General features: G+C 43.7%; 2 protein-coding genes across 6 annotated transcripts in view; one reads left to right on the top strand and one right to left on the bottom strand.

Moving 5' to 3' along the window:
• LOC119886310 (low-density lipoprotein receptor-related protein 1-like) overlaps window positions 1-15592 on the top strand; it is a 99255-nt gene that overhangs the window by 68606 nt on the left and 15057 nt on the right. For both annotated transcript variants that reach the window (XM_038696957.1, XM_038696956.1), the window contains exons 29-48: window positions 29-256; window positions 1237-1411; window positions 3300-3394; window positions 3488-3637; window positions 3758-3898; window positions 4137-4262; window positions 4371-4502; window positions 5195-5329; window positions 5677-5806; window positions 5941-6067; window positions 6170-6321; window positions 6457-6581; window positions 6822-7196; window positions 11403-11592; window positions 11702-11906; window positions 12090-12282; window positions 14651-14776; window positions 14962-15090; window positions 15172-15291; window positions 15403-15516. In XM_038696957.1, the coding sequence (XP_038552885.1) occupies window positions 29-256; window positions 1237-1411; window positions 3300-3394; window positions 3488-3637; window positions 3758-3898; window positions 4137-4262; window positions 4371-4502; window positions 5195-5329; window positions 5677-5806; window positions 5941-6067; window positions 6170-6321; window positions 6457-6581; window positions 6822-7196; window positions 11403-11592; window positions 11702-11906; window positions 12090-12282; window positions 14651-14776; window positions 14962-15090; window positions 15172-15291; window positions 15403-15516 (3168 nt within the window). The remainder of the gene's footprint in view (window positions 1-28; window positions 257-1236; window positions 1412-3299; window positions 3395-3487; window positions 3638-3757; window positions 3899-4136; window positions 4263-4370; window positions 4503-5194; window positions 5330-5676; window positions 5807-5940; window positions 6068-6169; window positions 6322-6456; window positions 6582-6821; window positions 7197-11402; window positions 11593-11701; window positions 11907-12089; window positions 12283-14650; window positions 14777-14961; window positions 15091-15171; window positions 15292-15402; window positions 15517-15592) is intronic.
• LOC119886312 (delta-type opioid receptor-like) lies at window positions 7363-9954 on the bottom strand. Of its 4 annotated transcripts, none has more exons than XM_038696958.1 (2): window positions 9550-9954; window positions 7363-9271 (listed from the first exon to the last, which is right to left on the bottom strand). In XM_038696958.1, the coding sequence occupies exon 2, from the start codon at window positions 9228-9230 to the stop codon at window positions 8199-8201; it is 1032 nt and encodes a 343-aa protein (XP_038552886.1). In that variant the 5' UTR covers window positions 9231-9271; window positions 9550-9954; the 3' UTR covers window positions 7363-8198. The 4 variants fall into 4 exon arrangements, with proteins under 4 accessions (XP_038552886.1, XP_038552887.1, XP_038552888.1 ...); XM_038696959.1 differs by having other exon boundaries at window positions 7363-9268; XM_038696960.1 differs by having other exon boundaries at window positions 9745-9954.

The raw sequence follows: 15592 nt of genomic DNA, 5'->3' as shown, positions 1-15592 counted from the left end.
GCATGTTGACATGTTCCCTACCCTGCAGAGTCTCGCCAGTTCCTGCTGTATGCTCGCCAGATCGAGATCAGAGGAGTGGACATCGATAACCCCTACTACAACTACATCATCTCCTTCACTGTGCCCGACATTGACAATGTGACTGTGGTGGACTATGACGCTCTGGAGCACCGTATCTACTGGTCAGACGTCCGCACACAGACCATCAAGAGAGCTTTCATCAATGGCACGGGAGTTGAGACTGTGGTCTCTGCTGGTACGGAGAAGGCAACAAAATAGAATACACACCATACTTAAGGCCCATTGTTTTCAGTGGTTACAGATTTATTTGAAGCAGCTTTCACTTTAATATGATGTCCATATGCTTTTAAAAGTTAGGTTTGCTGCTCAAAGGAAACACTGTTGATTGCTGTTTGCAGTAAACAATATCACTACAGAATATGCTCTCGATATAGGTGAAGGAAAAATCAAGAAAAAAAGCAACTGATTTCAGCTCATTTTCATATTAGATTTTCACTCATGCTTTCACCCCCATTACTTTTTTTAAGATGTTTATTACATTTTTCAGTTTTTTGAAATTCAAACGAAGCCATGATAAATGATCTGATTTGCTTGGAAAAGACTGAAAAAAGGAATCCTAAATATACTGCATCGTGGTACAAACTTTTCCATATTTTTGTTGTGTTCTTGTAGCTTAGGCACTTGCCAAAGTGGTCCTCATGAAGCCCTAGTAAGAGGGCAGTATTTTTTTGCCTGGGATATATAGCTTTAGCCTCCATCTTTTAGCATGATATCATGCTGTGTGCAACCATCAAGTGCATTTTTAAGACCCTTTCTGGAAACGTTAAAAAAGTCCTCTGAACACATCAACCAACTCACAGTTAGTTGCCAGTTAGCTAGCTACTGGTGATAAAATCTGCTAAGCTGACAAAATCAATGGCTGTGGGCTAGAAACAAGAAACCCACCTTGACTACTGCTGTGTGGAATCAAAGACCCACGGTTTCAAAAAGTAATTGTGAATTTTGAGTGGTAAATCTTCCACAGTTATCGGAGCAGACACTTATCTTGACAGGCGTAGCTAGATAATAGAGGAGGGGCTTAACGGCAGTTCTTCCCCTTTTGTCTCTGATTTCTAAATTAGACAATGATGTAAAAGGCACGTCTGATTTTTTTGTTTTTCTACGATGCAACTGTACAATGTTGATTGATGGCTCTGTGTGTTTATCTTTCCTCAGATCTGCCCAACGCTCATGGCCTGGCAGTGGACTGGGTGTCCAGAAACCTGTTCTGGACAAGTTATGATGCCAATAAGAAACAGATTAATGTTGCCAGACTGGACGGCTCTTTCAAAAATGCTGTCATCCAGGGGCTCGACAAACCACACTGTCTGGTGCTGCATCCAATACTGGGGTTAGTCACCCACACACACACACACACACACTAAAGCTGTCACACTCACCAAAATTAAGCTTTCAGAAATTGCTCTCAAACACCCTCCTGATTTCACCTTTAACCTACACCACATACAACAGAAGTGCACACACACACAATCAAACACACTCAGGCAATGTCTGGCTCTCAGGCCCCCCTCTGTTTGCAGTCAGCGATGACAGGCGGAGTAGTTTGGTATAGATGGTCACTGACCTCTGACTGTTTCTTTGCTCAGGAAGTGGTTCCAATTTTTCTCCCCTCATGTCGTCTCTTCTTCTGGCGCTCCCTTTCTCCATCTTGCTCCATTTTTATTTTTATTTTGAATCATGGCTTCTGCGCTCTGATAGACTATCTATGAATTATTAAAAGCCAGTTTCTCTGTCGCTTTTTGTCACTATTTCAGTTCCAGTGTTTATCTTACATCAGGTCCCCTCCAATTTTAAACCTCATCCTCCATCAGTCCCCCAAACAGAACCTGGCCTCAGCCTCTCCTCTTACCAGCAAAGCAGAGACCATCTGTATTTATATATTTAGTTTTGTGCTGCAGGAATATGTGTCCTTTTGAATATATGAGGTGGATGAAGAAAGGATATTTTCTTAAGAAATGTCTGCCTCCTTGTGTTATTTTTTTCGTGTACTCCTTCCACTCTTTCAAAGACTTAGCCTATTTAAGCGGAGGAATGTTTCCGATCCGAGCATTGTTGGCATGGGGGGAAATGAGAAGCAGATGCTGGATGCATATGCTGGGTCTGTCTCCTCTTTCTGGCACACAAACACTGCCCAGAATATGTCCAGGAGTGGGTGGGAGCAAAGGGAGTCGGGGAGGGACAAAGTCAAACTCAAGTGTGTGTGTGTGTGCGAAAACACAAAAACCCAAGAATGTGGGCGTTTAAATGCTTCAGAAACTTTATTTAAAGGTATGTTAACAAACACATTAAGGGCGTGGTGGATGTGGTAGGATTTAACAGGAAGTGGGCTGTGGGGGCAGAGGATAGATACCCTTTAAAAATACACTATATAGACTATACACAGTCTAAACACAATGAGCGAGGGTGTCAGTGATGTCATAACGAATGAGGGGTAATTTTTTGGCTGCTCTGAAAAAGATTTTCAGTGGGTCTCTACTGTCCAATTTGCTGGTGAGAGTTTGTCTCCTTCACCCAGTTTCTTAAGGGGCTTAAAATGTAAAACAACACACTGCACTTTTTCCCATTAAAGTCACATACGGTTTGGTATGATTTACAGGCCAGATGCTCCACCAATTCTACAGCATTACTATTTTCGCTCATTTATTTAACCAGGCAGTCTCTATGAGATCACTTTTTCAAGAGAGAAAACATTTAGTATCATCTAACATACAACCACAAAACCAGCATGCCAACCATGGCCACCGGAAATCCAATCTAAAGGCAGACATCCAACAATAAACCAACTAAAGCAATTATAAGTTTCAAGTAGTAATTAAAAAATCACATGATAAAGCTTTCAAATCTCCAAGGGGAATGAAGGAATGTAGCTCAAGAGATGTCTGCACTCCATTTGAAAGGTGCATAGTACCCAAATCCAGTCCTGCCAAGATAAGTGTGTACATACAGGATGCCTGAGATGTTATTGGAATATGTGCTGTTGTAGTAAGATATATTTGAGAGGAGAGTGTGAGGTGAGGTGGATTGGCTTCAGTGTGACTGGAAGTTCAGCACTGCTAATTGATTCCCTCAAATCACAAGTTTATTACACTGTATTGTCAATAAGAAAGCCCCTCCAATTTTGCCATACACTGAGCAATGAGGTTTGTGTTGTGAGTGTTTATTAGACATATTGACTAAGTTTGAAAAAAAAAAATTCAAAGTTCTCCCTCCTCCTTCAGGAAACTCTACTGGACAGATGGAGACACCATCAACATGGCAAACACAGACGGCGGCAACCGCAGTGTCCTGTTCACCAACCAAAAAGGCCCCGTCGGTGAGTGACATACAGTATACCTTTTTGCGTGAGAGACAGCGCACCCAAGTGACAGGGCAGGCCATTGCACATCATCTCTCACATGTTTTCCAGGTCTCTCCATTGACTTCGACACTGAGCAGCTGTACTGGATCAGCTCAGGAAACAGCACCATCAACCGCTGTAAATTGGACGGCTCTGGACTGGAAGTGCTTGAGGGCGTAAAGGGCAAGCTGACTAAGGCCACTGCTCTGGCCATCATGGGTAGGTCTCCAGAAAATGGTATTTTTAGCCAGTGATGTATGTAGCGAGAGTTCAATCCAGTGCCAGGTTTGGTTTTAATGGAGTGTGTTGAGCAGCCTGCTGTGTGTTGTATCCTTTTAGGCGAAAAGTTGTGGTGGGCGGACCAAGGAACTGACCAGATAGGAACCTGTGACAAGAAGGACGGTGGCAGCTGGAGAGTCCTGAGGAACAGCACGTCCCCGATGATGCACATGAAAATCTACAATGAAACTGTGCAGAAAGGTGCAGGGCTGGCTGCCACTCGCCAACTTTTTCTGAGCAACATGTTTAGGTTAAATGACTTAGCAAGAAAATACATAAATATAAGTAGAGAAAGAAAATATGTCCATGTCTCATTGAAGGTCTGTTTTTGCTTGCTCCATGTAGCCTGTTTATCTATGCCAAAGCACATCTGTTTATGTCTCTGTAACTCCTCTTTGATTTGTTTTGTGTATTTGTGCTCGTGCTTTCGTGTTCCCAGGCACCAATCTCTGCAGCAATAACAATGGAGACTGTTCCCAGCTGTGTCTCCCCACCTCCCCAACCACCAGAGCCTGCATGTGCACTGCAGGATACAGCCTGCGCACAGGGCAGCAGTCTTGTGAGGGTAAGACACATTTATACACATAATACATTCTTTATTCAGCCAAATTTAAATTCAGGAACTGATGAAAATGATAAATGTGTGACGCAACATACACTTTTTTTGCTGCAGGTGTTGGCTCTTTCCTGCTGTACTCTGTGCATGAAGGCATACGTGGTATTCCTTTGGATCCAGCAGACAAGTCTGATGCCCTGGTACCAGTGTCAGGCACATCCCTGGCTGTGGGCATAGATTTCCATGCTGGTGAGAAGTTTTATAACATGTTTTTTTTAATTAAAATGGCAGATAAGGAAGAGTTAGCCCAGCATGAAGGTATTTTGTCTCTTTGATGTAGCTGAAATAACAGCTTTTCTCCTGCTTTTAGTATGTGTTACTGTAAGGCAAGGCAAGTTTATTTGTATAGCACATTTCAGCAACAAGGCAATTCAAAGTGCTTTACATAAAACATAAAAGCAACATAGGGAAATATTAAAAAACACATAATACAATTTTCTAAAAAAGTCAAATAGAAAATAAAAACAATTTAATTTACCCAATAAACCTATTTGTTCACCCATAATTCTAATGGGTTACGAATAGTCAGCCTTTTCACCTTATATTTTTTGCAGTAAAAACTCGTACGATATTTCCCCTTATTCATGATTGTCACTGTGAGTAAGATTGCACTACTTTCTTGGTAAAAGCAGTCCAAACAGCTGAGAAAACTTAATTCTTCTTGGCTCTGTTAAACAGTCAAAACCGCAAAGAAAAAAAACGTTCAGCTCTACTCGGCCCTGCCCGGACGCCCTTTGTCACACTCTATACTAGAGATTCTACACGGCCCTGTTAATACTAGATCTGACTACTTATGAGAGGAGAAACCAATTGAGTTTAAACTGTATAAGGCGGATGGGAAATTTCTATTCAGTCTAACTATGTTTCATTCATTTTCACAGACAATGACACTATCTACTGGGTGGACATGGGCCTGAGCACCATTAGCAGGGCCAAGAGAGACCAGACCTGGAGAGAGGACGTGGTCACTAATGGCATCGGCAGGGTGGAGGGCATTGCTGTCGACTGGATAGCAGGTAAGACACACTTCAGACATAAAAAAAGTGTAGTTTATAAACTGTGTTTTACTTTTGCAGAATATCTATAATCCTTGCACAGACTGTCACTGTCTATAACCACACAGGAAGGAAGTCTCTCCACAGTAGGGGAACGGATTGTATTAACTGAGAAAACAGGAAGGAGATACACCTAGAAAAGAAGAGAAACAACAACAAAGAGACCTGAATAATTAATTTCTTAGGTCAATTAATGTAACTTTAAGTACCAAAAAAGGCAGGGCACATATCTGCATCACTATACATGCAGCACATGCACATGCTCAGATCTGCCAGAACCTCACAGTTTCCCACTCCGTCCTACACAGGAAACATCTACTGGACGGACCAAGGCTTTGATGTGATTGAGGTGGCTAGACTGAATGGCTCCTTCCGCTATGTGGTGATCTCCCAGGGCCTGGACAAGCCTCGTGCTATCACTGTCCACCCTGCGAAAGGGTGAGAGGAAACAACAATACTGGGCCTATCTCCAATTAATACTGCAGCTGTCTTTAGTTTCTGTAATTTATCTCTTTATAGATTACTGAGGAGGTTATGTCTGTGCTTTGCTGTGTTTGTGTGTGTGTGTGTAGCTACCTGTTCTGGACAGAGTGGGGCCAGTACCCCCGTATTGAACGGTCTCGCCTGGATGGCTCTCAGAGGGCTATCCTGGTCAATGCCAGTATCAGCTGGCCCAACGGCATCTCTGTTGACTATGAGGTGCAGTATAACCAACCATTCTGGCATTTATATCATAATGCTACAGGGTAGACAGTGGACATCACAGCATTATCTCAACCATTACTGTCTGGGCATGTGTAGGAGAGTCTGCTGTACTGGTGTGATGCCAGGACGGACAAGATTGAGCGCATCAACCTGGAGACTGGAGAGAACAGGGAAGTGGTGCTGGCCAGCAACAACATGGACATGTTCTCTGTGTCTGTGTTTGAGAGCTACATCTACTGGAGTGACAGGTCAGATATACCCCCATCAGTTTTACTTGTTCTCACTTTGGGATGATTTGTGAGGGATATTTGCCCACAGTTGTAATATTTTTCTCATCTGCAAGCTTCAAACACTATTTAATTTTTTTGTCTGCTTTGAACCAGGACGCATGCTAATGGCTCCATAAAGAGAGGCAGCAAGGACAATGCCACAGACTCTGTGTCGCTGAGGACGGGTATTGGGGTGCAGCTCAAAGACATCAAGGTTTTCAACAGGGCCAGGCAGCAAGGTTAGCATCGGTGTGTTTATTTTAAAACTGTAAAATGTCTGCTTTACATGCGAAAGCTGAGCATTGTTCAAGGTATTTGTATTTCTATTAAATAAATACTTAATTAACTACTTCATAAATGTCACATAACACATACATCTATCATGTTACAGTGCATTTATTTTGTGCAATTCCATTTTTAAATTAAAAAAATTGAATTGTAGATGATAATTATTTCATGGATTTCATGTCTGTGTACAGGAACAAACGTGTGCAAAGACAACAATGGCGGTTGTCAGCAGCTTTGCCTTTACCGTGGCAACGGACAGCGTACATGTGCCTGTGCCCACGGCATGCTGGCTGAAGACGGCAGCAGCTGCCGTGACTATGATGGCTACCTGCTCTACTCAGAGCGCACCATATTGAAGAGTGTCCACCTGTCAGACGAAAACAACCTGAATGCACCAATTAAACCATTCGAGGACCCCGAGCACATGAAGAATGTCATTGCACTCACTTTTGATTACAGAGGAGGTGGAGGAAAGGGCGCTAACCGTATCTTCTTCAGTGATATCCACTTCGGCAACATCCAGCAGATCAGTGATGATGGATCCGACCGCAAGACCGTGGTAGAGAGTAAGTATTCCTACATCTTTAGTTTGTCAGCCTTTTGGCCTCCAGACAGTTTATTTCCTGGTTTATCTACAGTGTACTGTCATAAGTCAAGAGTCACATCAGACTTCCTAGTGAGAAATCTTGGAGAGGAAAACAGCTGGAGTTCCCAAAAAAACACTCCTTCTGGTCTTACACAACCAGTAAGCTTTTATTCTGAATGTGTAGCGAAACTAGAAACAAAAATAGAAAGATTTTAATTATGTTTTCAGGTTGTCCATCCGTCAGTCTGTCCCATTATCATAAACGCAGTATCTCAGGAACACCTGGAATTTTGCACAATCATCCACTTGGACAGACGGATGAGCTGATTTGAGCTGAGGCTCATTGTGACCTCATGTCCATCCCCTTCTCAAGAATGTGAAATCTCAGGAACGCCTGAAAAGAATTTCTTCAAATTTGGCATAAAATCAAGGATGTGCTGATTAGAATTTGGTTGTCAAAGGTCAAGGTCCATGGTTCAAGAATTGATAACTATATTTTACAGTTGGATGGATAATGAATTGGTGACACTTTTAACTCAAAGGTGAAGATCACTGTGACCTCAAAATGACCTTACCAAACACGTTTTTTGTTTTTTGTAATTCTGACATTTCATACAGATGTTTAACAGGATACAACATAGAAGTGAGGACATGTTTTACCCAAAAGGTCCATGGTCAACTTTTTTAATCCATTATTTAACACCATAACTCAGGAGCAGAAGGGGAGATTGTGACCATACAGATAGACCTTCATTCACTTTATCTCAGCACAACAAAACACAGGTGCGCTGTTAATGTTTTACCAAAGTGCCTTTACTTCAAACTGTTTTACAAGGAATGCATGATTCAGGATTGTCCACTCTTCTTGTACAATATCCAGACAACCAGTTAATGTTAAGAAACAAATATGTTGAATTGTCTGTTGTTTTAAGTGCTGTCTGTTGCTTTGTTAAGTAGGTGATAGTTGTTGATAGTAATACTGTCAGGCAGCAGCCATAGCCACACTCCCACTGGCTCTTTGCCCTCCCCCCTTGAACAACCTCAGTAGGTCTTCTCTGAACTTTTGGGACATCAGCACATAGAGGATTGGGTTCATCACGGTAGAGGAGGCCGCCATTAGGCGTGCAAACACGCTGAAAGGGCCATAACGTGGCGAGGCGCCTATGGCCCCTGAGCTTTCATCTGCCAATAAGGCCAGCGTCAGGCCATAGGACGGCAGCCAACATAGGGTAAAAGCCAGCACTAACATGGCCGACGTCTGGGTCACTTTGCTCTGGTAGCGCTCTACTTGGGGGGCCCTGCCGTCATGCTGACTTGCCCACAGGAAAATGTAGATTCTGCTATACGCCACTGCAATGGTGACCAGTGGAAGCAAGAAAGCCACCAGGAAGTGGAACAATCCATAGATCAGCTGGTCGTGGTGGAACAGGAAAGCAAAGCAACCGAGGCCATCATCGGCTCGGCGCTGGGTTCCCACAAAGCGAAAAACCAGCTGAGGAGTAGCCAGGCAGCAGGCCGGGACCCAGAGGAGCACAGCAGCTATGGACACCCGGCGAGTGGAGAGGAGACAGTAGGCTCTGGCAGGCTGCACCACTGTCAAATAGCGAGAGACAGCCAGCGTGGCAAGTGTAAAGACGCTGGCCGAGGAGCAGGCCGATCCCATGAAGCCCACCAGACGACACATGACGTCCCCAAATGGCCATTGCTGCATGGCTATGGACACAGTGTGGAAGGGAAGCATGGAGAGCAAAAGCAGGTCTGCAGCGCTCAGACCCAGTAGCAGGACGTCTGTTCCTGTGCCTGTCATGGAGCTTTGATGAGACTGTCCAATACGTCCCAACCCCCTTCTCCGCCTTCTACATAGGATCACCATCACCATTGTGTGCCCGCCAACTCCCAGCATCAGAATCAGTGCATCTAAAATCGGGACTAGGACCTGCTCCACATTGCCCAACCCAGTGTGACTGCTGTTCCCCAGCAGATCCACTGAACGTGTAGAGTTCCACAGCAACATCCTGTCTTCAGTTATGGAGATGTCATCCGGTCATACTGCTACTGTTAAAACGCAGTTTGCTTTTGGTTAGGTCAAATATGCTCAAGCCGCCATAAAACTACTGATAATACATGTGGGAATGATTACTCATGCTGTGGGTGAATAGCAGTTTACTTAGAAATAACATCACACAGAGTTCTAATCATTTCCTATGGTTGATGGTACAATTTACCAACAAAAAAAGGCTAATAATGGATGTTAAATACATGAATAAATACATCTACACACATTACACATGACACCGCCTCCTAAAATTGTTTTTTAAAACACATTTAGAGACCTGTATGTGAATCAAGCCATTCCAGTCCTCGTAATCAGCCCCTCCTCTGATTGGATAGGTGTGGTAAAAGTGAGTGAAATAACATCAGACCCCTCCAGTGAAGTCAAGACACTCTGGGGTTTTCATCCCCTCCCCCTGGATTTTGTTAAGAGCACCCAAGTGCTAAATGCTGTAGATTGTGTGATTTCCTGTCACCTCAGAGCAGGTGGCTATTCCATGTGACATCTCAATCAGGCCCCTGTGCTCAGCAATCCACAATCAGCCGTACTCCTGCCTTCAAGGAATGGATCTCCTGAGAAACACAGTTCTAGCAGAGGAGGAAAAACGAGGCGAATAGCTCAAGAGTAAGAGAGGATGAAACCAAGTAAACGGCAGGTGAACTCTGGACTGATTATCATAGAGCAGGCGAGAGATGGGCTGGCCTGCTCGCTGTGGGAGGGCCCATTGAAGCCAAACAAAGTTTTTCCCAGGGTCCAGTGTTTCAGTAAATATTCTGAAAGGATTTGTAATTTTTTAGAATTGTTGTCCCTGCACACACATATACAGAACAAACAGATATGGTATATACACAGAGAGACCAAGTGAAATAGTGTTTGCCTTCAGAAATCAGGGTAATTATTGACTGCCTGCGTGATAGCAAGCGCTGAACTGCTATCACACCTACTGCAGATAACTGCAATAAAAATCTATCAGTGTCAGCATTACCAGCTGAGCTCAAGAGCTATAAATTCAGCTCATCTGTATTATTGTAAAAAACAAGCGAAAACTAACAGAAACCCAGATAGGCTTAGGTCAACAATGTGAAGATAAACAGAACTGAAAAGCAAGAATTTGGGTAGGGGTGCTGCAGGCTAGAGATTTACAATTCATTAACAGCACTAAAGAAAGAGGAAATAGGGGTGAATGGATTTCATGTTGGTCCTCATCGATTTTTAGGGCATTGATTTATGAGCACGAGAAGCAGAGGGGAGTTGTTTTTTTTGCCTTGGCATTCCTTTGCTCAGCTCTCCAGTTGCTTTGCTTCATTCACAGTCTCCTAGCATGAGCCAGACAAATGTTGATTCGTGCCCGCGCTGTAACACTGGAGATGTTGAGGTGTAGTGTTAAGTGTCCCACCTGGTGGTGAACCTCACTGATCCTCCGGCCCCAAGTTGTGACAGAGTGAGATCTTATCCAGCCCAGGAAAAGGCCGCTGTAATCATTAGGCCTGCAATGTTTCACTGCAATAATAGTAACAAGAAGGCAACTATTACCAGTTATTTGGCATTGGAGTGATCTGATGCGTGGCTGTTTTCAGATGTACTCTTCCTAAAGTAGCAGCTGTTCTCTATCTGCAGCTACAGAACTTTGTGTTCCTCCATCCTTGGCTGACTCTTGTCTGTCCTCTGGCCCCTGTGCAGGCAAGGAGCTCACAACCTCTTACTCATTTCAAGGCTGTGCGGCCGAAAAAATTACTTTTTACTCCTCATGTGTTGATGAGGTAGTGCGATGGAAAGTAATAGCTTGCCGGCAACTGTTATGGTGACCTTTTTAGTGAGCTATTTGTTGGATAAAAGCCTCAAATCACACTGTGTTCTTGGTCATTAATACCAAGCTGTCATGTCCGTAGCCCTGACTCTGTGCTGCCACATAGCAGTCTGCCAGTACTGAGCTGCTGCCAGACAGTCCACACTTGGCCTTTTAACATAGCACTGGGATTGACGTACTTGTTTTCCTTTCCCTCGTTTCTTTTCTGTGTTCTCCCCCTTTGTGGTTTAATGTCTGTCTGTTCTTTTTCTTTTCCCCTTTTTCTGCTCTTTTATGTATCCATCTTCCCTTCCCCCTCTTCTCTTGATTCCTTCATTCTTTTTTAGATGTCGGCTCGGTGGAGGGCTTGGCATACCACAGGGGGTGGGATATGTTGTACTGGACCAGCTACACCACCTCAACCATCACCCGCCACACTGTGGATCAGAACCGCTGGGGCGCTGTTGACAGGCACACTGTGGTCTCCATGTCAGGAGATGATCACCCCAGAGCCTTTGTCCTTGACGAGTGTCAGAGGTTAGAACTAATGCATTCGTTCATTCATTTCATGCGTTTTTGCATGTATTCCTAATTATGTTGGAAATTTCTGCACACTCACATTACTGATTCCTACTCTCTCCTGCAGCCTCATGTTTTGGACTAACTGGAATGAGCAGTCTCCCAGTATCATGCGTGCCACACTGACTGGCGCCAACGTCATTGTGATCATTGGCAATGACATCCGAACCCCTAACGGCCTGGCCATAGACCACCGCGCTGAAAAACTTTATTTCTCTGACGCCACACTTGACAAGATAGAGCGCTGCGAGTATGACGGAAGTCGTCGCTATGTGAGTGACATACACACTGGCATGCAGCCACTCACAGCACACGTCATGCCGCATAATGAAAATATTTGTCCTGCAGAATGATTGTATCATAGAGTTACCTAAAAACAGCCGTCAGTTTGTTTATCCTTCCAAGTTTGATGCAAGGCTGGAAGTGTATGACTGTGGTGGTGCTTCCCCCTACAGGTGGTGTTGAAGAATGAGCCAGTCCATCCATTTGGCCTGGCTGTGTACGGGGACTACATCTTCTGGACTGACTGGGTGAGGAGGGCTGTGCTTCGGGCTGACAAATACACAGGCGGAGACATGAAGCTGCTGCGTGCTGACATACCTCAGCAGCCAATGGGTATCGTCGCAGTGGCCAACGACACCAATAGCTGTGAGTTTTTGAGTGAGGGATCTACAGTAGGCTGTTTGTGTTTGTGTGTGTGTGTGTGTGTGTGTTGTGACATTACTGGTCTCTATAGTGCGACTTTGAGGGGAAGTATTTTTGAAGTACATAACATGTAGGACTGAGTGATAAAATCCTTAAACACGGTGCAACTTTTTATCCTGTATGAATGGATATTGCGATTTTTTATACATTACCTGGGAAATAAAGGATAAAATACAGGATAAAATACGTATACAAGAATGCCCATTTTTGGCTAATCCAGCAAATTAAATACATGTCGATGTAATTAAGGTATAACAAAATCTCTGGCATTTGGCAAATGTATGTCATCTTATAGTGCACTACAGTACAGCACATAGTTTCAAATTGTAAAATATATAAACACTTTTTTACATTTATGATAAGTTATGTACAACATGAGGTAATATCTTCAAATTTCATCGTTTCTTCCGATTATCGTTTCTTAGTGATTACATCAGGGTAGGGTTAATTTTGTCAGCCTTTTTAAAATTTAGCCTTAGTCTTAGTCTCAGTCCTGTGTCAAATGTCCTTGTTAGGCCGACTCTGATTCTTACTGCTGAATCATTAATAGCTGCAAGCATGTAGGTCTGGGGCTGACGTTGAAAGTATCAGGCATGTTTGTTTTATTATCATAATAATTATTATTATTATCAGATGTAGCCATTTTGCTACAATAACTCTTCTCAGCTGTGACTGTGTTCGCTACCTGACCTTTCTTTTCTCCGTGAGAGGGAAGAATTTAGAAAGTTGCGTGGCGCTGCGTGGAGCCCCCATGGCTCATGCGTAATATTCATCCAGCTAGAGGGAACGATCACGAACAGTTCACAACGTGTCGGTCGTGCTAGCGTCGCAACCCGTTCCGGAGAGGGAGTGGGGCGGACCAGAAACAGGAGATCGTGAAGCGACTGGCCCGATGAGTACTGTCAGGTGATAGTTCCCTCTGGCTGGATGAAGTCTGACGCTCCGCATGATCCATGATGATAGAGAAATATAGAGATTAATGGCAATAAAGCATGCTGTCAATATTTTAGAGACCCCCCAAAATATCACAAATCATGCTTTTATAGGAGAGCTCCCCCTGGCTCTCCTGTTCGCACCCTGAGCCACATTGCTTGCCGTCCCATATAATTAGGCGCTCTGTTTTTTTTGTCCACCTCACTGTATTTGAAATGGGACCAAATATCTAAGTGCCTCTTTCCCTTAGCATCTCTATAGCATCCTCCACCGTACAGTAGTGTTTTCCTCGCGCACCAGGCATCGCCCCGGTCGCCCAGCATTCAAAGTACAGGAAGAAAAAAATACTGCTGAATGAACACTGTTGAAGTGAAAATTTAGAGAGAGAAAATATGGCCTGTGATATTTGGTCTCCTCACTATACTGACAAATAGAAAGAGAGATTTTATTAATGTTTTTATTATATGAATTACATTTTAGTCTTGTCATTTTTCGCCAACAATATTGCACATTAATATAGTCACAGTTAGCGTTTAAGGACATTTTCACCGTCTCGTCTTCGTCTCATTTTAGTCAGGGAAAAAAAGGTTGTTGACAAATATATTTCGTTTAGTTTCGTCTGACGAAAGTAACACTACATCAGGGCAGTAAGGTCATTACACATCAAACTAATTAACAGAAAAGTTTTAATTTATTCTTTTGTGTTACACTCACAAACACAAAACACATGATCAAAGATGTTTTTCTGCTCCAACAGAGCCGTTAATAAGGTGACAGAAGTAATCTAAGAGTGACACTGGAGCTGATGCGCTACAGACACTACCACAATGAGCCCACCTGTCATTCACAACCCCAACATCAGCTCTATATTACCACAGACACACACACACACACACACACACACACACACACACAAGTGCCGGCTGAATTGCTGTTCTTCACCTTTATCCTTCTTCTCCACCACTTTCTCCAGCTCATCTTGTTCTCCGTCTCCTATTGTCTGTATCTTTTTAAATCAGTGCAGCCCTGCGTTTTTTTCTCTCTCTCTCCCATATTGTCGACCATCTTCTCCCTCGAGCTGCCTCATTTAGTAAACTCTCTTGCGCTCCAATACCCACAGCGACCATACAAGCCGAGAGCCTGTGGTAATAGCTGCAAATCCCATTTAGATTGAGTCACATTGAATTATGCATTCAGCGGAGGCAGAGCCATTGCCACGTTCATGCAGGCGTATCTGTCTGCTGATGTGGATGTGTGTGTTTAGTATTTGCTTGTGTGTCAGGAATGTGGATTAGAAATTCTTAGCGTGTGTGTGTGTGTGTCAATATGTGCAGGTTTGTGTGGTCAGCCTTCCCTAACTCTCCTCATCTCTGCATAGGTGAGTTCTCTCTGTGCCGCGTTAACAACGGAGGATGTCAGGACCTGTGTTTGCTGACCTCTGAGGGAAGGGTCAACTGCAGCTGCCGTGGCGACAGGAAGCTTTTGGAGGACAACACCTGCATAGGTAATACAAGGCAGGGAATCATACAAACTATCGCAGAGAGGTGAAAGTTATCTTCTGTACACAGTTTTATTAAAATATGTTAATAAATATTTAATATATATTTTTGAATGAGCAGTGAAAATGTTCCTGCATGCCTCGGGGTAAGCAACTCTTCCTAAGTGCATTTTTCTGTCTCGGTTTCACAGCCCTCAACACTACATGTAACAACATTGATGAGTTTGAGTGTGGCAATGGAGACTGTGTTAACTACACCCTGACTTGTGATGGCATGGCCCACTGCAAGGACAAGTCTGATGAGAAACAGTCATACTGCGGTGAGTGGAATCAGTTTTGCCCCTATTCTTGTTGTTGACGTTTGTAATTTGAGTCCGAATCATTTTCTGTCTGGTTCTCAGCCAACCGTGTGTGCAAGAAGGGCTACAGACGGTGCATGAATGGCCGCTGTGTGGGGCATAGCTCCTGGTGCAATGGGCAGGACGACTGCAGAGACAATTCTGATGAAGTCTTCTGCAACAGTGAGTCTTGTCTCCTGATGAAACAAGTATTTTTCCCCCCGCATGCTGTCATATGACATTTTCAAATTATGTTCTGCCTAAACACCGTGTCTTTGTTTTGGTGTTTGTCAGCCACACTGTGCTCAGCCGATCAGTTCCAGTGCAGAGACGGAGGCTGCATCTCCAACTCCAGCAAGTGTAACCAGAAAGTGGACTGTGAGGATGCCAGTGATGAGATGAACTGCAGTAAGTTAAAATGATCAGATTCAGTCAGAATTACTAAATGTAATGGGACAAAAGGCAACACTTTCTCCCAGGCTAC

The sequence above is a fragment of the Micropterus salmoides genome, unplaced genomic scaffold, assembly GCF_014851395.1.
Source record: "Micropterus salmoides isolate LMB-PRFRI ecotype aquatic unplaced genomic scaffold, ASM1485139v1 Ms_hic_scaffold_4, whole genome shotgun sequence".
Taxonomy (NCBI): domain Eukaryota; kingdom Metazoa; phylum Chordata; class Actinopteri; order Centrarchiformes; family Centrarchidae; genus Micropterus; species Micropterus salmoides.
Note: the sequence above shows the minus strand (reverse complement) of the source record. Positions and strands in the feature narration are given on the sequence as shown.

Bases quoted from the DNA above. Each gene is read 5' to 3' on its own strand.
- LOC119886312 (XM_038696958.1), bottom strand. From the start codon at position 9,230: ATGTTGCTGTGGAACTCTACACGTTCAGTGGATCTGCTGGGGAACAGC.